The following is a 24,690-nucleotide window of genomic DNA, read 5'->3' as shown; positions in this document are numbered from 1 at the left end:
CAACAGAAATTTTGGGCTCCGTTTTGGTCATAAATTGAGGATTACATGTATAAGTAGCTAATAGGTAGAAAGCTCAAATTCAGCTTCCTCGTAAAGCTGTTTTTTAACAGTTGGCTCCTAAATTTATAAAGTTTAAAAGCATGTCAGCCTATATATATCCAAAGGAAGGAATTGTCTGTGCTTGCTCTTCCCATGACCAGCAAAAATCATACTCCAAATGTGGAATCTTGCAAATTTGCCCTATCAAGGTCATCAAATTTATTTTCTGAAATATAAAATGTGAATAGGGTGCAGCATAACAATTTTGCCAAAGGCAAAGAACAGATAATCCAGCACTGATACTGCTTTTCCAAAAAACAGCAACTGTTTAATTTGCACTGGGATGAGAATGGGAATATAATCTGATTCCTATGTGCAGCATCACATGTGGGGAATGTGCGCATAGTTAATCTCAGAGGAAGTATAGAAACGAATCAAAATTGATTTTGCTAGATGAATAGCGAATGAGCAATGAACCTATTATGTTGCTGTGCTCAACTCAATGGAATGAGGGCCCTCTGGTGTGGAGGTGCAGTGGAGATCAAATAGCTTGTCAATGCTATGCTCAAATAAGACAAAATGTAAGAAGGAATTCTGATCAGAGCCACAGAGAATGAGATGCCTTTACAAAGCAAGCGAACCTTTGGAAGTGAATACAATTCCTGTATAAAGGTAAGGTAAAGATTCCCCCGCACATGCGTGCTAGTCGTTTCCGACTCTAGGGGCCGGTGCTCATCTCCATTTCAAAGCTGAAGAGCCAGCGCTTGTCCGAGGACGTCTCCGTGGTCATGTGGCCGGCATGACTAGACGCCAAAGGCACACAGAACGCTGTTACCTTCCCACCGTAGTGGTCCCTATTTTTCTACTTGCATTTTTACATGCTTTCGAACTGCTAGGTTGGCAGAAGCTGGGACGAGTAACAGGCGCTCACTCTGTTACGCGGCACTCGGGATTCGACCCGCCAAACTGCCGACCTTCCGATCGACAAGCTCAGCGTCCTAGCATTGATTAAGGCTTTGCTTGAGGTCCAGCAGGAATTCTCACTCAGAAAAACAAGAGATGAAGGAGAAATAATGAGTCAATTGAATATTGTTATATGGAATGATAAAAGCACTAAACTCCAGAAGTCTTTTCACTCCTTTATTATTTCACTGTTTAGAAAATAAATAAAAAATAAAGAAGCCGGAGGGACATTTTTCCTTCCTCTCCTTTCTAAACCAATCAAGCACAATTCTTGAATTTTGTTTAAACAAGTGGTATATGAATCATCGGCTTGGGAAAAAAAAACACCCATGTTGTTAGAGAACTTACAGGGCCCTGACATGGAATTACCCTTTTTTCCAAACGTTTCCCTTTTTCCAATGTCTTCCTTGACAAATTGCCTATCACACAATCTAAACAAAAGCTAGTTTCATAGAACAAAAACATAAAGTTATTCTCAAAAGAGCTTATGAACAGCAAAAATTTGTTCATCTCTTCTCCCCACCCCAATTATTTCAGCAGGTACCGATGCACAAGTCAATAATAACCAGCTTTTCTTCAGTTTCTGCAGCCAGCTTATATGCTGTCATTAAACAACAAAAAATAAACATCTGCCCTGATGCATACAGAGGGAGTTTCTCAGAGTCTTCTGAAAAAGACAGAAGATCATTGCAAGCCATCTCTGGCAGGTGTAAATGTGATTTGATTCAATAGCTCTTTCATCATTTTAAATTAGTGTCTTGAGATGTCAGGAAATGGTGATACAGTATTGTCCACCATTATTATTCATGGCGCTGAGACAGTGAACCAAATCTCTGCCATTCTTTAAACATTATTCCAGCACACGTGACTGAAGAACCTCTTATGATGCTAACCCTAACATGTATTTCTGATTTAAGAGAATAGCTTAAATCTCCTACTTGCAGTAAAGAGAATTCTTCCTAACAAGAAGGCAATGTGAATGGCTCTCCTTGCAGATAAACTGGAAATGTTTTAAACATCAAAACATCATCTTCAAACAGCAACAACAAAAAATAACAGCCTCATGTTGAAAAGCTTTGCAAATTCTTTAAGGCAATGTCAGTCTTGACGTAAAAGACATTTATAAGGTGAATTTTGTGTTGACAGATGCTTCCTACTTGTGTAAAACCCTATAAAACCTTGACCTAAGTTCTCCACAACTGTGCAAATACAAAGAAGAAATATAGAAAAATCATTAATACATATGTCTACTTGCTGCCAAACACGGCTCACTGCTATCCAAGTCAGCATCTTATCTAGTGCATCCAGTTAATGTTTTGCACAATTGCACAAAACAGCAGGATGCCAGACAGCGTGTGACTTTATTGCCTTTCAAGTGGTTGCAAGATGGGAGTTCCATGAAGTGGCAAAGAAGCCTCAGCATGTCAAACAACATTAGGATCAGCAAGACGTCAACTTGCCAGAGAAAGCGCAGCCATGAGTGGCCATATGGGTGAGCAAACCAACCAAAGAGACTGTAATTTGGCACCACTGGGGGGAAAAAATGACAACAGAGCAATTTTCTGTGGAAAGGATTTGGATTGTCATGGCAGAATTTTCCTGCCTGTTCGAAAAGTGCAGTCTAACGAGCTTTTAAGCCGTGTTCCAACAAGTTGCTTTCGGAGTTATGATCGGCAAAGTTAAGACAGCTTCACAGCACAAAGGGGATGTTGAGTCATTAAAGAGGCAGCTCCAGAGCGCTTTGGCGGTCAGGGGCCTTCTGATCTGTCTTTCGTGCCAATTCTGTAATCGACGTAAACGCACATGTGCACACCCAAAAAAGAAAAAAAGAAAGAGAAATGTGGTCAAGCACGCTTGCAGACTGAACAGAAACAAATACGTATCATCTGATACATTTTTATATTCCTAGAGCCTCCAGCATCTATTAAAAATTGGATTAGAAATTATTTTTACTGCCATTCTATAAAGCATGATGCACACATGTACCTATATTGCTCTGTAAAAATAAAAATCAGTCATTGGCTAGATCGCTGCATTTGTTAAAGGAATCTTTTAAAGGCAAATGGAAGAGCTATTCAGAGGCTTCTTCTGCATGAACATTTTCCATAAAAGTATGCGGATAAAACTTCCTTGCACCATCATCTAAGAAACAATAAAATCCTGTGGTGTGCTATTATTTATTTTCGCATCTCTGTGAAGTGTTAAAATTTAAGAAGCCTTTTGCAGTGATCAGACTATTTATGCTCGGAGAGATAGTGCAATGGCTTATGGCAAAGAAACTAGAAGAATTGGTAAGAACAACTAAACACAGAGGATACCAGACCAGTTTAGCTTCAAATGCATTTAATCCTGAACAGCAGTAGAAAACTTGTTAAAAAGATTTTTGCCCCAGCACACATCTACCCCATTGTTTCTTAGCCTTAGCAACATTAAGATATGTGGACATGCTGGCTGGGAATTGGAAGACCAGACATCTTAAAGTTGCTAAGGTTGAGAAACACCGATCTACCCAAATAAATGATATCATTAGTCCCAAAACCTTAAGATCTGTGAGAAAAAGCTTTTAACAAATTGAGTATTTTTTTTATTTTAATCCCATTTATATCCCGCCCTTCTCCGAAGACTCAGGGCGGCTTACAATCTAAGCACAAATCAATGTGCTTAGCAATAGCTTTCATTCTATGTATATGCCTGCTTATTAGGGCTTTCGGGGGGGCCCAAGCGGCATTATTACAAAGTCAGCTTAATTGCCCCCAACAATCTGGGTCCTCATTTTACCTACCTCGGAAGGATGGAAGGCTGAGTCAACCTTGAGCCTGGTGGGATGCGAACCTGCACTAATTGCAGGCAGCTGGTGTTACTTAAGGAGGCATTAGCCCACTGCTCCACCAAGGCTCTTGTAATATATTATAGGAAGTTGCTGAAGAGTGAGGTTTGGTTATAGAAGTACAGGTAGTCCTTGACTAACAACCATTCATTTAAAGTTACGAAGGCAATGAAAAACGTGAGTTACCACTGGTCCTCACACTTACGACCACAGCCGCATTCCCCCAAGTCACATGATCAAAATTCAGGAGACTGGCATGTTTTTACAATGGCTGCGGTGGTCACATGATTGCCATTGGCAATTTTCCTAGACGGCTTTTCACAAGCAAAGTCAATCTTCTTAACAACTGCGATTCACTTAACAACCCCGATGATTTGCTTAACAACAAAAAAAGCTGGTAAAATTGGGCATAAGTCATGTAACCACTGCCTCGGGATGGAAATTCTGGACTCGGTTGTGGTTGTAAGTTGAGGACTACCTGCAGGCAACAGTAGACAAGGGAAATGTACCAGATACAGCTTACCTCCATCTGAACAAGTGAGCTTCTCCAGCTCTGCTTCAAGTTCAGCGTCTGTGAAGCTGGGAAGGACTACAGAAGCTGGAGGGAACAACTTTGGTGGCACCGAAGGCAGGTCCAACAGATATTTTGAGGAGTCCATGAGAAGACTGTCCAATTCTTTTTCAAGTTCCTCTGTATCAGCTTCTAAGGTAAAAATAACAAATAAACTGATCTCAGTCTCATGTGCATTTATTCACAGTACAACATAACAACGTTCAATGGAGCTTACTCCCAAGCAATTGCACATAGGACTGGAAAAAAAATGTAAAAAGAGATAAACTCAGTAAGGAAGCTGAGTTTCGGAGTACAAAAGTGAACAACATACAACCTTAAGTTCCACATGACGGTAAGAGCCTGAAATAAGCGTTCTCATTCTTTTACAGTTGTACAACTTTTGTTAGTGCGAATCTTGGTTGTTGTTATTTTTAAGCTTCCACATAGTTTGGGGGGGGGGATATCTAAGAAATACCAATCTAATCAGCAATATACATTCAGATTTAGTACAAAGTAGCACTCAAAATTGTCTTATGTGGCTTCCTCATGCAGAGATGATCAAGCCCATATTTGACCACACAATCTAAACTCATCCAAGACAAAAGTCCTGAGGTATGTAATTCACATTTAATAGAAGCATTTTTCTACCATTATTCTTGCAATTAATGCATGTGCAGAAGCAATTACGAACACTAATTAGGTAATGAACAAACACAGAAAGTAGAGGAATCACAATCATTGAAGCAAATATAACATTATTTAAGCTAAACAATATTTTTCTAATAAAAATGGTATTCCCTTACGGATAAACTGCTGGATTCTGTGTGGAAGCAGTAAGTGGGACTCTGCCAACTGTGGATTGGTTTGTTCCTACTTACTCTACCCACAGACTTTCCTATCCAACAGACTTTTCAGGAAAAGGGAAGTTTATTCTGATTAGAAGTCTGAACTGGTTGTTTAGAGAAGGTTTTAGAAATCAGGCTAAAGGTTACAGACAGCCTTAAAGTCAGAATAAATATCCCAGATAAATACTTCACATCCACAAATCCATCTACTTCTAACTCATCTGGGGAATGAGATAGACATTAACACCGCAGGCACACAAGAGGTAAAATAGGCCCATACATTCTTAAATAATGAGGTAGATCCATTTGACAAAAGAAATTACTTATCAAAAAACTGTCACTTAATGCCTATTCGGAGAACAAGGTTAAGAATTTCACCCATTATTTTAATTTAATCCACACCACATGTGGACATTTACAAATAATATTGAAAAGTAATCTCCAGAGAGCAGGAGAGTGATACGTCATCCTGAGAGTAAAGGACATAATTATTAGGTAAGAGGAAAATATGTAACTGACCAGGCATTTTTAGCCAATGTTCAATATTTCTCATGCATTACAACTGGAAACAGGACATATACCGCTAACCTACAGTAGGGGTCTGCAACCTTGACAACTTTAAGACTTGTGGACTTATGCTGGCTGAGGAATTCTGGGAGCTGAAGTCCTCAACTCTTAAAGTTGTCAAGGTTGCAGACCCCTGACCTACAGTGGAAGCTATAAAAAAATATCTGTTAGTGGGAGACTCGATTCCTTTCTTTAACAAATCTGTTTTAAATGCTGTAGAGCAAGAATTTGCAAATTTGCAACTTTTAAGACTTAAAAGTTGCTAAGTTTGAAAAACACTACAAACAGCAATTGTAACTTTGAGGAAAACAATATTCCCCATGTGTGGCTTGTTATGGAGAAAAAGGAATCAGAAGAGTGCATGAAGCAAGCTCTGACTCACCCGAGCCGTTGATTGCCACGCCTGCTAAGGTCTGAGCCACTTCATCCTGGGTATCACAGAGCTGTGAGAGAAGTGGAGATTTTAATTACAGATATGCAATTAATGTGCAGCCTGGAGGACCGAAGGGAAAGGGGGGGGGGAAACATGATGAAATCTTTAAACACATAAAGAGTGTGGATAAAGTTCTAGAAGGCAACATTTTCAGTATTAAGCAAACATCAAGAACACAGAGGCATAACCTCAAACTGACAGGAGGGAAGTTCAAGAGTCATGCTAGAAAGTCTTTCTTCACCGAAAGAGCAGCGGAAGCTGGGAACCAACTTCCAGCAAGAGGTAGTGGATCAGTCGTCAGCAGCTGAGTTTGAACATACTTGAGATAAACAAATGTCCACCAGACGACAAAAATTAATTAATTAAATATGTATATAAATATATATAAATATAATTTTTTTGGGGGGGGGCTTGCTAACAAAGAATAAAGGGAGACAGATATGATCATTAAAACTTATTTGTTCTCCTCAGTCAGCCATACCCTTCTGAGATTCGAACCTGGGCCGACTGCATCTTAAGCAGTTGCTTTAACCCCTAGGCCACAGGCTCTCTCTCTCTCTTTGTTAGCTGAGAAGCAAGGGAGATATGTGTTAAATGTTTGTTAAGTATTTAGAATGCACTTGCTTAGGCCCCAAACACGGGACATATACATACATACATACATTAAAAAAACCTGCAAAGGGCAGACTTGATGGACTGCTAGGATTTTCATCTGCTATCAGTTTTCTATGTTACTATATGATGTTTTTAAGTCCACCCATGTATGTCTCCTATGTATGAGCAGTACCTGCTTCTTACATACCTCTTGAATCTGATCCACTAGGCTTTCTGCCTTTTCCACAGTCACATCTTTCATAGATAACTTCAGAGCTCCTAGCCCAGCCTGATAAGCATTAAATACCTTTTGGGCAAGAGAGAAATCAAGCTTATTTTTCTATAGTATCTCGAGCAGACGACTGCAGATTTTAGAACTTCCTTTACAGCAATTCCAAGGTGGGTTAAGCTAAAGATTGAACAGTATAACTCACAACACAGCACTGTGCCATACAACGAGCCAACGTGGATTAATTAGCCTGCTGAGATGCAAAATCTAATACATATATTGTAAAAGGAGAGGAGGAGAAGAGACTTATTCCTTGCTTGGGACAGTCAAAGTGAGATCCTCAGTGGAACAGTTCACAGTGCTCCAGAAAGAAAAAATATGCAAGTATACAACGCCAAAAAAAATAAATGCCAGGCTACAAACAAATACCATTTGATCTGTCTGAGAGGCATATATGCGATCTAGGATGCCTTGTACCACGTCCAGCTTGGAATGAAGCTCTGAAATGCGCCTTTCCACTCTTTTTCTGGACTTCAAAGATCTCAGAGCCTAAGAACAGAAAAAAGCAGACTTTATTCAAAAGCTAGAAAAAAAAACAGGAAATTGGGACTGGGCAAAGCGTTGCCGGGTTAGTCAATTAAGAGATAGTATAGTCCACAGCTTCACAGCAGGCAGGACAAGAGGCTCGGGAGGGACCCTCCCTAAGTTATGGGGCTGGAAACGTGACAGTGAGAGAAATGTAACTTCACATTTGCCAGATTCTTTAACGGAGCTTTGCAGTAAAGTAGAATTAGTTTATTTAACCGTATTTCCATTGGATCTACCAGGTAAGCCTGGCAAAAGATCTGTGCACATCTGTATAATAACACCTGAACTCACCCACTGTCTGAACAGATTCTAAAAAAGTCAATGACCACAATTTTGGAAATCTGCAACAGGGCAGTTCGGAGATGAACATACCAATTGGGACACCATGGACCTGACTTCCACCAGTACCTACCAGTTGCTTCTTCCCAGCTTTACAGGCCCTCCGAGCCTCCTCTTTACATCTGAAAAAGGAAGAGATACGCTTGTCCATGCTTTGGATTAGGAATAGCTACAATCCCATTATTCTCTCTGTACCTTTCACCCAGCTCATTATAGGAGGGGTCCCCAACCCCTGGCCCGTGGACCGAGACCAGGGCACGGAATGCCAGAAACCAATCCACACAAACAAGCGAAGCCCCATCCGCGGGATGCAGGCAGCAGACGAAGCCACGCCCCCTCCGGTCTGCGGAAAAATCTCTCTCAAATCTCTCTCCAAGGAACCGGTCCTTAGTGCCCAAACGTTTGAGGACCGCTACACTATAGCTAAGACAATTACAAATACAATTCTTTTTTTTTTTTGCATGACTGTGTGTATTATTTAATTATCAACTAAACTGCTTTAATAAGCCCAGCGAACTACCATAATTTTGCCCTCTTTCAGAATCAGATTTTTCTTCTCTGTTTTTACAAAGATGAATGACACACACCCCACATTACCTCTCTGCTTCCTGCGCCAGAGATTCCACTTTCTGTGACAACAGCTGTTCACTCTGCATCAACTGATAAACCCCAATGTCTACATCATTCATCGGAGAGACTTTTGCATGAAGCCCTCGGGCGAATTTCATTATCTGAAAGACAATGTCACCATTTGATATTAAACTATGAGACTCATGGTATCATCAAGAATAGTCTTTCAACAATACTAGTCGGATGTATTATTGTTCCTAAAGGGGATGCGGTGGCTCAGTGTTGAAAGACGCTGAGCTTCTCAGCTGGAAAGCTGATAGCCCAGGTTCGAGATTTGGGCGCTGCGCAACAGTGTAAGTTCCCGTTCCTTGCTCCAGCTCCTAACAACCTAGCAGTTTGAAAGCATGCCAATGCAAGTAGATGAATAGGTACCACTTTGGTGGGAAAATAACAGCATTCCACAGGCCTCAGCACATAGTCATGCCAGCCACATGACCACGGAAATGTCTTTGCACAATGCCCTCAGCTAAGAGGCAGAAATGAGCACTACCCCCTAAAGTTGGACACAACTGGACAGGGGAAACCTTTACCTTTATTGTTCCTAATTTATCTTTTAGAAACCAATTGCTCACACGGTTAGTTTTATCCAAGATTTCAATATTATTTTGCTTCCCTCTATGGATTTGTACAACTGGATGAGTGGGTTCAGTTAGCCTTGGCTCCCGATGACTATCTAGACCAGACATGTCAAATTTGCGACATCATGCGATGTCACGCAATGTATCAGGACGGTTTTGCCACTGCCGGCAATGGGATGGGCGTGGCTTCCAGATGACACATGCCGCCCAGGGGCTGGCAGTTTGACACCCCTGATCTAGACTAATCCCTGCAGTTTTCTTTGCAAATGTTGTATTTATTTATTCAATTTATTAGAAGTGGTTTTGTCACTGCTGCCTTCTTCACTGAAGTAGTCATCCTCTCTCAGCCCTACGTCATCCAGCTGGTTTCATGCCTAAGGCAGGACGAGAACTTAAAGAGTTTTCTCATTTCTACCATGGCGTCTTAATTACCTCACTAAACTGGCTCTCCTACATCAACGAAAACACTTAAATTATAGGATGGAAGTGTGTGTGTGTGTGTGTGTGTGTGTGTGTGTGTGTGTAATATGTAAATACATGAACTTGAAGGAACCATGTAGTCTTAAAAATTGTTCTATCAAATGCACCAAGAAGTATTTTGCATTTGTAACTTACAAGCTATGGGATAATTACATTATTCTGCAATATATCTTTAGCTTAAAGACCAAACATCATCTTGTCTTTGCAGGGAACAAGGAAAAGTTCTTGTGAGGAACAGTGACAGACATGGAGCAAAACATTTAGTAAAGAGGAGCAGGGAGACCGAGACTCTTGAAGTGAGGACAGAAATGTCCAGCATGCTCCCTAATTTTTCTGTGAATATAGTTGTATTAAAAGCCCTGCAGTTAAGTAGTTATTAAACTATCTTTTATATAGCTATTGCAAAATTACTGGGGTGAATATTGTTATGTTCAAACTGTGTTCTTCATAACCTCCCAAATCTAAATATTATTGTCCTACAATCCATCCAAATTAATAACTAAAATGGCTTTACCAGTTGACTCTTTTTCCATGCTGCAAGGAAGACTCTCTGTCTCCTTTCCCACATCCCCAATGAACACATTTATTAGCACAACAAAGAGGCAAGTTGTATTTCAGGAATTGTGTCCTTCAGAACAGAAGGGAGAAATACACCAGCCTAGGCAGATTTTGAGATTAGAGGCAAAATATGACTTCAGCTGCATTGGTTTATTTTGGAACACGCTGACCTTGTTCAAGAATATGATATCATGATCATGGAAAAAAATGCCTCTAATTTCCATATATTGCAACCACATTTTCCTGTAGTCGGGTATGGGTACAAAACATGACTTTAGCCAACAGTCTTCTATCTCTATTTACAATACAATACCACTAAAACCTAATGACACTATTTCATTAATTGGGCTCTTCAAATTCAGGAAGAAAAAAAAAAGGACGAATAGATTAAATCAGCGTTTCCCAACCTTAGGAACTTGAAGATGCGTGGACTTCAACTCCCAGAATTCCCCAGCCAGCTATGCTGGCTGGGGAATTCTGGGAGTTGAAGTCCACGCATCTTCAAGTTCCTAAGGTTGGGAAACGCTGGATTAAATTACAGCTGTGACAAATGCATCACAGAAACCCCTGAAGGACTGCAGTGGGGACAAATCATCTTGATAAAAATATAAAGAGTCAACACTGACTTAATAGCACATAATCAAGCGAACAAACTTTTACCGCCCCTTTGAATTTTAAGGTTAGAAGTGACATGCTTTCTGCAGAGTAAGTACAGCCCATTGGGTACTGATAGGTTGATTGTATTATTGGTTTATTGAAAGTGTGCAGAGAGAGCAACAAAGATGATAAAGGGTCTGGAGACTAAATTGTATGACAAATGGTTGAGGGAGCTAGGAATGTCTAGACTGTTAAAGAGAAGGATTGTTTTTTGGGGGGTGGGGGGGGGACATAATAGCTGTCTTCCAGTACTTAAGGGGCAGTCACAAAGAAGAGGGGATTAACTTATTCTCGAGTCTAGGGCACCAGAGGGCAGTAATGGTGGAAGTTTGTTAAAGACAAAAACCAACCTAGAAATAAGGAGCAATTTCCTGACAGTGAGAGCAATGAATCAGCAGAATAGCTTGCCTCCTGGGGTTGTGGGTGCTTCATCACTGGAGGCTTTCAAAAATAGACTGGATAACCATTTGACTGGAATGGTATAAGATCTCCTGTCTTGAGCAAGGAGTTGGACTAGAAGACCACTGGGTCCCTTCCAGCCCTATGATTTTTTTTTATTTTCTGTGATTTTTTATATATATAGAGAGAGATAGGATACTGCCTGAAGCAGCCAGTTGCACGCCATACCTTATTACCATTCTGTTCCAGCACAGTGACTCTTTTTTCCTTCTGCAATTGGAGCAGCACCAGACAAAATGTTCGTTCATCCGGACAGGTGCTGGTGCATAGGGAACGCAGCTCAGACAGACCAACAACAGGATGGGATGAAAGTGCGGAATTCTGGTAGAGATTATAGACTTCTTCTGCCTTCTCCTAAAAAAATGCAAAGACAAACAAATACCTAGTATCCAACTGTGGCTAAAAAGAAAAAAAGAAAATAGACAAGACATCATTGCAGGTGATGGCATCTTACAACTATCACAATGGAAGGCATAATACAATACAGATCATCAGACTTGCTCTATGTGGCTTGTATACTGAATATCTGCTGAAAAGAGTAAACGGTGATTATTGTATGACAGTTCTTAAATTATCTGTTTCCAATAGCTAACTTGCACTTAACAAGGTGAAAAAACAGAACATGATCCATGCCACAAGAGGGGAAAAAATAACATTATATAAAATAACTGAGATATAATTCTTTTTGAGAGTCAATTTAATGCAGAAGCTCCACATTAGTAACTGGAACATCAGTAGTTCCAGATGTTGTCCTGCTGGGTGACTTTGGGGCCAATCACTGTCTCTCTGTCCTAAGAGGCAATGACAAATTACTTCTGAAAAACTTTGGCAAGATGGAAATAGCCTAGACAATCACCAGGAGTCAAACCTGACTCAAAGGAAATAATTTTTTTACAGCAAATATTCTGTCACTCGTTTCTATAAATTTTTACCTGTTCATGTACTATATTATATTGGATCACAGCAGAGGAATGTACCATGAATTCTTCAAGGCTGCACGATCTTGACTTGGATCCTATTCTTAAATTATTGTTATTCCAGCTGATCAGTTAAAGGACTATAAGAACCAATTGCTTGTGTATTTATCTTTATTCTTTTAAAGATTATTAGGATGAAGAAAAAGAAAGAACCACTTGGTTTTTTTAAGTGCTGCTCTTACACTTTTTACTTCATGTAAGTAATTTCTTGGAGACAAATCTTGCTGGAAGATCATACGGTGAATGTTTCATGAATAAAAAAACTAGTTATGTCTGAAACAAATATATGTCTGTCAAAAACATCAGTGTTTGAAAGTTAAATATTTCCCTCCTTTAAATAGATCTGCTTAATGGTGGCATTTTACAGAACCTCATCTTTCCCAAGGATCCCTTTATGTCAATATCTATACATCCTTAAACTGAACAGAATAACATAGTTGGAAGGGACTTGGAGGTCTTCTAGCCCAAACCCCTGCTCAGGCAGGAAACCATGCACCATTTCAGACAAATGGTTGTCCAATCTCTTCTTAAAAACCTCCATTGTTGGAGCACCTACAACTTCTGGAGGCAAATGGTTCCACTGACAAATTGTTCTCACTGTCAGCATTCCAGTATTTGAGGGGCTGCCACAAAGAAGAGGTGGTCAACTTATTTTCCAAAGCCCCAGAAGGCAAGACAAGAAACAATGGATGGAAACTAATCAAGGAGAGAAGCAACCTGGAATTAAAGAGAAACGTCCTAACAATGAGGACAATTAACCAGTGGAACAGCTTGCCTTCAGAAGTTGTAGGTGCTTCATCACTGGAGATTTTTAAGAGAAGACTGGACAGTCATCTATATGAAATGGTATAAGGTCTATGGCCATGGTCCCTTCCAGCTCTATTTTGATTGATATGTCATCTCTACTGCTCTTCTGAAAAATTTCTCCTAATTCTCAAACCAAACAATGTAAAACTAATATGCTAGTTCTATGCATCTGTGCATTCTAGATAAGCATTATTCACAGGCACTAAAGTTGCCTTTTTCAAAATATGCCTTTTGAACATTTAACTGTGATAGTATAATCCTACAGAAATCTTGTTAGCAGGATATATATATTTGCATGACATTTGTGCTGTATATTTGTGCAAGAAAGCACTGACTCAGACTGAAAGTATCTTGGGGGAGGGGGATGAGTGAAAGCCTTGGAAGGAGCTGCATTTGCATGGTTTAATCTATTTCTCAAAAAAAAATAATTGTCTCACATTGCTCACGAAATGCAATGAGTATTAAAAAATAGGAATCCAAACAGTTTCGTAATAAACTACGACTGCTGCAAACTGGTTTCTTTTGCTCAGCTCAGCTTTTCTTCTTATGTTGCTTGGTACAAATTGTTATTATTTTTTTAGAAAAGCAGCTTTCTGCATTGATGTCAGTATATTTCCCCAAGGCTATGAAGAAAGGCACCTCTGTCAAAAAGATAACCAGCACAATCGGTTGTGAGACAGCATGATATCCTCATATCCTAAATAATAAAAATACCAAACCATCAAGAAGAAAGATAGATGAAGCCCTGGGTGCACGGTCTCTCCTTTCATATAACAGCACTCCCTAACACATATTAGGCCTCCCTGTGGAGTATAAATCATCATAAATTAAGTCATAATTTCTAAGGAGAAATTTCCTGACAATTAGAACAATTAATCAGTGCGAACAGCTTGCCTCCAGAAATTGTGGGTGCTCCAATACTGGAGGTTTTTAACAAGAGATTGGACAACCATTTGTTTGAAATGGTAGAGGATTTCTTGCTTGAACAGTGGGCTGAGCTAGACGACCTCCAAGATCCCTTCTAACTCTTGTTATTTTGTTATTCTATCTAGGCTACGGGACCTTATATACTTTAGCACACAGGTTATTTACAGTGTTAAATTTATTTCTGAAACCGATACAGTCAGAAATGTTTACAGAGGTTTTGTTCATTTGACAGTAAAATGTTTTTGAACCCTAAGGCGAGAGATTAACTTTTTTCCCACACAGTAGTCATTTTTTTGTATACTGACTAGGTTAGCTTCAAGCTAGGCAGCAGTACTGTAGCACCTCATTAAATTAGGGGTAGAGTATAGAAAACTACATCAGTATGTTTTTTTTTAAAAAATGCTTTCTACCTATTGGTCCTTAGTTATAGTTTTTACACAAAATTAATGCAGACTACATACTCACATAAGTTGTGCCAATTAGGTTCACATATACCGCTAAGCCTTAAGGCGTGGTTTATAAATTGCAGCAATTAACCCATACTCTAAAGAACCATTATTTCCTACCAAACAACCCTGGGCAATTTACGTTATAAAAAGCCAGAACAATAAAAGACACACTTTAGCACACAGGTTATTTACAGTGTTAAAATTTATTTCTGAAACCGATACAGTCAGAAATGTTTACAGAGGTTTTGTTTGTTTGTTCATTTGACAGTAAAATGTTTTTGAACCCTAAGGCGAGAGATTAACTTTTTTCCCACACAGTAGTCATTTTTTGTATACTGACTAGTTTAGCTTCAAGCTAGGCAGCGGTACTGTAGCACCTCATTAAATTAGGGGTAGAGTATAGAAAAGTACATCAGTATGTTTTTTTAAAAAAAACATGCTTTCTTCCTATTGGTCCTTAGTTATAGAGTTTTTACACAAAATTAATGCAGACTACATACTCACATAAGTTGTGCCAATTAGGTTCACATATACCGCTAAGCCTTAAGGCGTGGTTTATAAATTGCAGCAATTAACCCATACTCTAAAGAACCATTATTTCTTACCAAACAACCCTGGGCAATTTACGTTATAAAAAGCCAGAACAATAAAAGACACACTTCAACAACATCAAATAACAAGTGGTGAGGATACCAGAAGAGCAAGAGCCAGAACTTCGCATCTCCCTTAACATCCAAAGTGGAGGAGGAGGAGGAGGAAGCAGATGGTATGTTTCTAGATAGAAACACAGACATAGAACAAAACTGAAAGAGACATAACAGTACCCTATTCCAAGACCAAGATTGAGGGCAATAGAAGAAAAGGACGACAGAGAACGAGGTGGCTGGATGGAGTCACTGAAGCAGGAGGCATGAGCCTAAATGGACTCCAGAAGATGGTAGAGGACAGGAAGGCCTGGAGGAATGTTGTCCATGGGGTTGCGATGGGTCGGACACAACTTTGCAGCTAACAACAACAACAACACTCCAAGACCTGGGAATAAAACAGAGGTCCCCAACCTTTTGGGCACCAGGGACCGGCTCCGTGCAGAGAGGTTTTCCCGTGGACTGGAGGGTGAGTGGTTTTTTTGTGCTGCCTGCATCTCACGGATGGGGCTTTGTTTGCGCGGCCCAGTTGCTAGCATGCCACGGCCCGGGACTGGTCAATAGACCAGGGGTTGGGGACCCCTGGAAGAGACGGATGCTTTCAGTGCCTTTCAGTATGTCATCAAGGTGGTAGCCATGTGGATCTCTGGGGGACTCCAGAGAGCCTGCCCTGACAGAGAAGACATGTCTCCAGTAGATGGCATTGTCTGACCATGGGGACCTGAAGCATACCTACTCTGCATAACTTTATTAGCTAGCCTTGTGCTTATGTAATGGGCTCATGTATCAGACTCACAAGACATAATCATGCCTTCAAGACTAACAAAAACAGCAACACATATCCAAACAAGCAAGTGTTTTGTGAGAAATTCTTTAGGTGTCTTCCGGAAACTATAGGCACCTCAATGGCGAAAAACAACTTGGCGTTCTTATACCTTATATAAATATCAGACACATTCTATAAATTTGCATCTTTGCTTAGTCAATATAGAATTAGCAAAATAGAAGACAGTACCGACGTGAAGAAATATTAAATATATTTCTTTGTCAATGTCATTGTTTAACTCAAGGCATGGGAATGAATCTCTCTAGGAATTTAAACACCTATTCAAGAACTAGCTGTTGAGGAGTCAAGGACAAAGCTCAAGAGAGAAGTTGGTGTTACTGCAGCTTTACCTGCAAAGATAAACTATTCAGGATCTAAGAATTAAATTTCACTGTTTTTTAATTCATCTTTTAAATCTTATCTTTTTCTTCTTTCACTTACGTAGGGAAAGAATTCTTGTTATTTCTCCGCCTTAGGTGTGGAAGGCTCTGGCACAATGCTTTGATAATTGTCCTGTCCTGTCTCAGGCTCTCTGTTTTCAATCAGGCCAGCTTCATTCCTCATGCCAAAAGTAAGAGGGAATCCCACATCTCATAACAGGTTGGGGCAAGAAGGGATAAGAACCATGTAATGAGCAATGGAAAAGGAATGTTCATGTCAATAGACACAGAATGCCCAGTGTCTTTAGAAGGCACAATAAGGGCACACCTAGCTGCTTAGAATGAAATGCAAAGAAATACATTCTCACTGCAATAATGAAAAACAAAATGTTTTTGTTTTTGTTTTTGCAAAACTATGCAAAATTGGAGAGAGATGATTCTGGCATGTTAACTCTTCTGTTCAGTTACAGAGCATTCTGACAGCCCACTTCAACTTTGTGCCTATCTACAAGTATAACTTAGTGAGTAAAAAGTGTCCTTGAGAGAACCTCGTTAGACTTTGCAACAGCAGAACTGACAACAGGAAATGAGTTGAGTTTCCCTCTGTTTACATAAAATATAAAGTAACATGCCACTGGAAACCCCAAATGAATATATGAATTTTTAAGACACTTTATCCTTGAGACATGTATTAAAAAAACAAACCCACAAAAGAGGCTGTGTTTGTAGTATAGCTTGCCTGTGTGCATCAGCCATGTGTACCTTGAATGGATCTTATTGTACACTTAAGACTGTCTTAATTGCATTTCTCTGAACTGTTTGCAGCCTAGTTCAAACAGACAGTATATAAATATCAAACAATATACAAACAGCTAAAAGTAGGGCATTGAGAGAATCCATAGTTGCAAAAACACAGTAATACAAAAATACAGCATGGCAATCACAATAAATATCAACAAAATTTTATCAATATGACTGTTTTTTTTAAAAAATAATTGTTGGGAAACTCTTATTTAAATTAGGTAAAGGTTCCCCCGCACATGCGTGCTAGTTGTTTCCGACTCTAGGGGCCGGTGCTCATCTCTGTTTAAAAGCCGAAGAGCCAGTGCTTGTCCGAGGACGTCTCCGTGGTCATGTGGCCGGCATGACTAGACGCCAAAGGCGCACGGAACGCTGTTACCTTCCCACCGTAGTGGTCCCTATTTTTCTACTTGCATTTTTTACATGCTTTCGAACTGCTAGGCTGGCAGAAGCTGGGACGAGTAACAGGTGCTCACTCTGTTACGCGGCACTCGGGATTCGACCCGCCAAACTGCAGATCTTCTGATCGACAAGCTCAGCGTCCTAACCCACTGAGCTTCCGCGTCCCTTAATTAGTTGGCTCCCAAAAACAGCTTGGTGTTAGATGGCAGGCAAGTCCCTCCAGGGAGGAATTCAGGAACAGGGTGCAGCAATGGAAAAGTGGGAGAGGGAGGCTTTTTTTTGAACAGGAAAGAAATCTTACCAAAGCACCAAGAAAAAAAAATCTGCCTTCCCAATGTATTTATAATATCTGACCTGCAAAATGTGAGTCACCAACATTACCTGAAGAATCTCCACGTAAATCAGGGCTTCCTCTTCCTCCGGCATTTTGCTGTCACCTAATACGCTAGACAAGGTCCACTTCAGGGGTTTCAGAATGAAGACTCCCACACCCCAGGAGATCCAGCTGCTGTCTACACTAGCCATGTAGTCAGACTCTCTTTGCAGTTTGCCCCGTCTAAAGAAATCAATGAAAAGTTTCAAAGAAGCCAAAATAAATACTTCAACACTATCTGCAAAAAGATAACCAGGGTGGTTTACTATATGGCCGTTTGAAAAGCTACACTATGGCTTAAAAAGATTAGGCCACTGCTGTTAGAGAGGAGGGATTGAAACAGAACATATGAGGCTGCAGTAAGAAAAAAAACTAATTGTAGGAATCCATGTTTCTAACCAAAACATCAGCAATGAATTTGTATTTTCCTTAATATATATGGGAATCTGAAAGATGTAGAAAGAAATGGTTTAATGTAGTGCACACGTTTCACTGTCTTCAATGTGAAAGTGGAGCATCGAAGATAATTTGCCTGGATTTTTATTTTTCCTTTTCAACTTCCCTAATGCAAAGCAGTGGCCCAAGCAAATACCCTACATGATTTGGGGATATTATATTTTCTGAATACTGACTCAGAGTTGATTAATTTTCTTTTTCAACATATGGAACTCTTGTATTCCTGTTGAAGCTGTTTTGAAACACTGACCTCCTTCTCTTAACATTTTTTTAATCCCCATTTTCTTTAAGCAATTTTTAAAACTTTTTAAATAATTAAACTGCTGGTCTTCTATATTCGTTTACTGTGTGGTTTTTAAGAAGCTCACTTGTGTTGTATTTAACATATAATAATGTGTTTGGACCATTAGTGTAATAACACTTCAAATAAAATACAGTAGCATAGTTTGGATTAGTTTAAAATTCTTACATTAGGCCCCCAATACAGCATATTATACAGGACATTTATCAGAACATTGAGTAATAATCAAAGTTAGCAGAGAAAAAGAAACAAAGAATCCAATGGGAGATAAATTATGTTGCCACTCAATTTGTAACCCTTCTTTCAACAAAAAGCAAAGTTTGGCAAATTCTTCAAATATTAAATACACTTACAAAGACAAACAAAGCTGAATTTAGTTATTATTTGATGAAAGAAATTCTTAACCACACATATAAAACTACAGGTGATCTTTATGTAAAATGGATAGTAAGAGTGTGAGTGGAAATTGCCAAGAACAAAAGGGGGAATTCCACCAGGTAACACTTTTAAATCACTGAGCAAATAAAGGTAGATTTAAATATATACATAAGATATTTATAAGAGAGAGAGAGAGATTTGAGTGTTTGTGCGTATGTACAGTTATATTTATATATGATAACAGATTATACTTATGTCTGTGTACTTGTAACCCATTGTTTCTTAAACTTTTTGCACTCGGAAATTCTTTTAAAAATTACATTTTTAATTTTAATTTTAAAAGTTTTTTTTATCGGTATGGCTTCTATTTATTGATATTTACTAAACTAAAAACGGATATGCATTTGCAGAACATGTACAAAAAAATTAAACGTATTAGATATTAACATAAATAAAACATTTTTCACGAGGAAAAAAAATAGAAGAGTGACCACGGTTTACATTTTTACAAACATCTTCAATATTTGGCAAATAATATTTTTTTTCAGGGACCCCAAGCGAGCTTGGCAGGGGGGGGGAGGGGAGAGAGAGAGAGAGACCCCCCAGGAGTCTTTCAAACACATTTTAAGAAATAAAGGTTATATCTTATAAGGAGTTGAGATTAAATAGGGCCTCCCCCTTCTTCCCTTCCTGGAAAAAGCAGGTGTTCGAGTGAAGCTGCGCGAGGCCATCAGCACGCGCTCAGAGGCACTCTCGCCCCCCCTCCCCCACCCCGAAAGTGAGCGGCCCCGCCGGTCTCACCTGAGCAGCTCGCGGAGGACGGTGCCCAGGCCGAGAGGGACGCTCCCCCGGCGCTCGAAAGCCTGCTGGAGCTCCCTCAGGCAGGTGCGGATCCCTCCTTTCTGCCTGCCCCATTTCAACACCAGCTCACTCCAAAAGCCCATCTTGCTGTCCCACTCGGTGGCGTTAACCTCCCGGCTCTGCTTGAAAGCCGAAAATAGAAATGCCATACGTTCTTCATCCGTTTCCCACTCTACCGGCAAGTCCCTTTCCGGGGCCGGCGCAACGCGCGCCTCCTCCGGCGAAGACATCTACGCCAGCCCCCGGCTCCTCGCGGCCTAGCTACCCTTTGCCTAAGCGGGCGTTCTCCTACAGCGAAAAGCGCACGCGCGTGGAGACAAAAAAAAACAAACTCCCTACGTCACTCGGAGCACAGAGATAGAAAAGGGCAGAGGTTTCAAATGCCCCGCGTTTTAAAAACACAATGGAAGGCAATTGAGAATGGGCGCCAATTGAGAATGGGCGCCCACATAGAGCTACGAAGAAGTCAAGATAAACACCTACGCTTTGCCCAGGCTGAACCTGTGTAATTCTGCTTTCAAAGCTGAGAGCAATACAGAAAGTTGTGGGTGTTCCATCACTGAAGGTTTTTTTTTTTTTAAAAAAAAGACAGAATAGCCATTTGTCCGGAATGGTCTCCTACTTCAGCAGGGGGTTGGACTAGAAGACCTCCAAGGACCCCTTCTACTCTGTTACACTGTTACTTCATCTAAATCCTGTGAATTTTTTAAAGAAAAAAAAAGAAAGATTAACATTTGACATGTACCTTATGCACCTATTGCAGGCTGTGGCAATGAAAAAAATGCCACACAACAACAATCCTGCAATATAGATCACTTATCTGCAGTTTAAGACACGGCAAACTGTCTTTGATCTAATTTCTTTGCCCCCCCTTTTTTTATGAGAGGCCTCTAGGGAGCATTTTCCTTCCGTTCCCCCATCCTACAGCTTGATAAAAGCGGGATTTCCAAGACCTCTTGGTCACACCTAACCATGGTTTATTCAGTTAAGAATCGGAGGGGATGCCTTGGAAATCCCAGTTTGAGACTGCAATTCCATTTTACCTGCAAGACAGACACCTAGGTGCTCTCAGTTCCCACTTCAATCTTAAAGCCCAAACCAAACAAAATGAAAACAGAAAATGGAATTCAAACTTTCTGCAACAGTCCCCGCTGAACTTTCACTACGAAAGTGAAACGTGAAAGCAGAAACATTCAAGATCAAAAGGCAAAAGACGAGGGCTTCTGATCTAGAAACGGTCACAGAAGCACCAAGGGGAGCAGGCTCCCAGCCTGGCATTATGGAGAGTGTCCTTTCTATAGTTCTTGGCTTCTCAAGGTCACTGAGGTGAGTGAACTTTTCGGCTTCCTCTAAACTCATACGGTATATGCAGCACAGGGATCGAAGGCAGGATTCAGTTTCTGATTTTTTTTTCTTGCCAAATAACTTGGTTAGGTGCTATACTAACAGCTGTAATCAGTAATAAAATTGAATTTTACACATCCATAGTATCTCTGGATGGAAGCTTTCACTGTAAGACTTCTGCAATGCTGATCTTACCAGGGGGGTGTCTAAATTCAGAGCTTCTGCAGTTAACAAGTGACGTCAAATATTATCCTGGTCAATTAAGAGGATCCTATATCCCTGATAGAAGGGATGCGGTGGCTCAGTGGGTTAGGACGCTGAGCTTGTCGATCTGAAGGTTGGCAGTTTGGTGGGTCGAATCCCGAGTGCCGCGTAACAGAGTGAGCGCCTGTTACTCGTCCCAGCTTCTGCCAACCTAGCAGTTCTAAAGCACGTAAAAATGCAAGTAGAAAAATAGGGACCACTACGGTGGGAAGGTAACAGCGTTCCGTGCGCCTTTGGCGTCTAGTCATGCCGGCCACATGACCACGGAGACGTCCTCGGACAAGCGCTGGCTCTTCGGCTTTGAAACGGAGATGAGCACCAGCCCCTAGAGTCGGAAACGACTAGCACGCATGTGCTGGGGAACATTTACTTATATCCCTGATTCCTATGTTTTTATATGAATGCTTGATCATAACGAAGCCGTTTTAAACTTTTTGCCCTGATCAAAGAGGGAGGGGCTTGGTTGCCTAAATAATCCTTTTTAATTGCTCTAGTCCAGTGACGGCAAACCTTTTAGAGACCGAGTGCCCAAACTGCAACCCAAAACCCACTTATGTATCGTTGGGTGCCGGGTGGGCGTGGTCCATTGGGTGGGCGTGGCCCATTGGGTGGGCATGGATGTGGTGGTAATGGCAGACTGGGTGGGACTAAAAAGTTCAAACAATCAATTCCAACTTTTAATATTTCCTTCTCTGGGGGCTGACTTCCCACACGTCTAGATTCAGTTTATGTCACACATTCACAGCCCTGAGCAACAGCCACAATCAGTTCAATTTCAAATCATCACTGAGGCATAACCCAGTGAATTTTAAAAAGCTGCAAAACTTTACTTGTTCCAATTGCTCTTTCCCACTCACTCATCCACAGCTTACCCACATCTTTCTCCCCTAGGCTGGCAGGCACAGGAGACAGCCAAGTCTGAATCCAAAGCAGTCTCTTAAAGAGTGGGTGGGCTTCAGGACCCCTTTTATCCCCCAAGTCACTGATGGGATTTGAGGAGGGGGCCCTATGTATTCAGGCTGGGCTTTTGTTTGATTTTTGCTTCAGCCTAGTTTCACACTTTCCCTCCTGGAACCAAAGCAAACAGATCTGATTAATCCATAATGTCTCTTAACATTTTTATGGGCTGGGCTGGCCTGTCAAAGCAGTTTTCATAAATGTTCCAAACAATCCTATATCTATTCTTTTGTAGCACCTTGTTTGCTAAAGCCTACAGAGATAAACTAATAAATGACAACAGAAGCAATAGTAAAAGCAGTAGGTAAAGGTAAAGGTTCCCCCGCACATGCGTGCTAGTCGTTTCCAACTCTAGGGGCCGGAGCTCATCTCCGTTTCAAAGCCGAAGAGCCAGCGCTTGTCTGAGGACGTCTCTGTGGTCATGTGGCTGGCATGACTAGATGCCAAAGGCTCACGGAACGCTGTTACCTTCCCACCGTAGTGGTCCCTATTTTTCTACTTGCATTTTTATGTGCTTTCGAACTGCTAGGTTGGCAGAAGCTGGGACGAGTAACAGGCGCTCACTCTGTTACGCGGCACTCGGGATTCTACCCGCCAAACTGCCGACCTTCTGATCAACAAGCTCAGCGTCCTAAAAGACCAAATTAAAAAGACATATCTCAACAGTTCACCTCCTAAAACCCACAAAGGGTGGGGGGTTTCCCCCAATTTTTGAATTGATGTGTTATATCCCACATTTATTATTTTTTAAATAAATAACTCAAGATGGCGAACATATCTAATATTCCTTTCTCCTCCTATTTTCCTGCACAAAGCAGCCTTATGAGGTACATTGGTCTGAGAGTGACTGACTGGCACAAAGTCACCCAGCTAGCTTTCATGCCTCAGGCAGGACTAGAATTCACCGTCTCCTGGTATTTGGCCCCAAATCAGGATCATCATTTGGTGGAATCCAGAAATTTTTAATTAGTTGATTTTTCAAACATTTACTATAGGGGATAAATGAGAAGAAGAGACTGGACAGCCATTTGCCTGAAATGGTATAGGGTTTCCTGCCTGAGCAGGAGGTTGGACTAGATGACCTCCAAGGTCCCTTCCAACTTCTTCTTCTTCTTCTTCTTCTTCTTCTTCTTCTTCTTCTTCTTCTTCTTCTTCTTCTTCTTCTTCTTCTTCTTCTTCTTCTTCTTCTTCTTCTTCTTCTTCTTCTTCTTCCCAGAATTTATCTTCATTTCTGAAGTATCTTTTTTTTAAAAAAATCAAACTAAAATCAACAATGCCTAAGCATGCCACAGCAGCTGAATGAATCAAATTGTTGTAGAGAGAAGAGTGTGAATAGCCTTGATGAGAAATTTACACGTGCAAAAATGTTAGGCTGAACCCATTATGCTGAAAGCTTCTTGTTGTTTTACCTCAGGGGACTTCAAACTTGGCAACTTTAAGGCTTGTGGACTTCAACTCCCAGAATTCTTAAAATTGCCAAGTTTGAAGACCCCGGTTTTACCCAAATAGTCAAAATGTACACACATTGCCTCTTTGGTGAAGGATCAGTAGCACCTCTGACTTCCTCTTCTAAAAGACTTTGAGAGCTGTGTGTGTCCTTCTGTAACTCCTTTACTTGCACAGCTTAAATGTCTGGATTTTCATAAAGGTAGTCCTCGACTTACAACTGCTCGTTTAGTTGACCATTCAGAGTTACAACATCCCTGACAAGCGTGACTTAAGACCGCTTTTCATACTCACAACTGTTGCAGCATCCCCATGGTCACGTGATCAAAATTCAGGTGCTTGGCAACTGACTTGTACTTATGACAGTTGCAGTGTCCTGGGGTCATGTGATCCCCTTTGGCCACCTTCTGACAAGCAAAATCTGCTAAGCTTGTAAGCCGCCCTGAGTCTTCGGAGAAGGGCGGGATATAAATGGAATTAAAAAGAAAAAAAAATCAATGGGGAAGCCAGATTCATTTAACAACCGTGTTGCTAACAACTGAAGTGATTCACTTTAGCAGCTATGCCAAGAAAGGTCATAAAATGGGATAAAATTTACTTATAACAGCTGTCTCAGCCCCAGAAATTTTGGGCTCTGTTGTGGTTGTAAGGCAAGGGCTATCTGTACGAGCCTAAATGAAATTTGAAGCAATCAAAACTCGCATTGAATGGACTCCTTCCTGGAGAAGGATGACTCATTTCTTCCTCTTTGAAAAGAA

At 40.7% G+C, this 24,690-nt stretch overlaps 1 protein-coding gene across 2 annotated transcripts; it reads right to left on the bottom strand.

Annotated features, from left to right (window-relative positions):
• Positions 1-1,165: 1,165 nt before the first annotated feature.
• CHMP7 (charged multivesicular body protein 7) lies at positions 1,166-20,407 on the bottom strand. 2 transcript variants are annotated; one of them, XM_083368518.1, is made up of 10 exons: positions 19,862-20,407; positions 17,934-18,108; positions 11,508-11,693; positions 8,575-8,708; positions 8,051-8,099; positions 7,480-7,599; positions 7,030-7,128; positions 6,177-6,237; positions 4,353-4,529; positions 1,166-2,784 (listed from the first exon to the last, which is right to left on the bottom strand). In XM_083368518.1, exons 1-10 carry the CDS (start codon positions 20,149-20,151, stop codon positions 2,720-2,722), a joined length of 1,356 nt encoding a protein of 451 aa, XP_083224644.1. In that variant the 5' UTR covers positions 20,152-20,407; the 3' UTR covers positions 1,166-2,719. The 2 variants fall into 2 exon arrangements, with proteins under 2 accessions (XP_083224644.1, XP_083224643.1); XM_083368517.1 differs by having other exon boundaries at positions 4,353-4,532; positions 19,862-20,405.
• Positions 20,408-24,690: the final 4,283 nt, after the last annotated feature.

Source organism: Vipera ursinii, assembly GCF_947247035.1.
Source record: "Vipera ursinii genome assembly, chromosome: 8".
Taxonomy (NCBI): domain Eukaryota; kingdom Metazoa; phylum Chordata; class Lepidosauria; order Squamata; family Viperidae; genus Vipera; species Vipera ursinii.
This window is presented reverse-complemented; position numbering and strand designations above follow the sequence as displayed.

Excerpts from the sequence above, each read along its gene's own strand:
- CHMP7 (XM_083368517.1), bottom strand. The coding sequence starts at position 20,151 with ATGTCTTCGCCGGAGGAGGCGCGCGTTGCGCCGGCCCCGGAAAGGGAC. Across the intron at positions 11,694-17,933 it reads TTTACGTGGAGATTCTTCAG|GAGAAGGCAGAAGAAGTCTA; the intron begins GTAATGTTGGTG and ends GCATTTTTTTAG. Across the intron at positions 7,600-8,050 it reads AAGCTGGGAAGAAGCAACTG|GCTCTGAGATCTTTGAAGTC; the intron begins GTAGGTACTGGT and ends TTCTGTTCTTAG.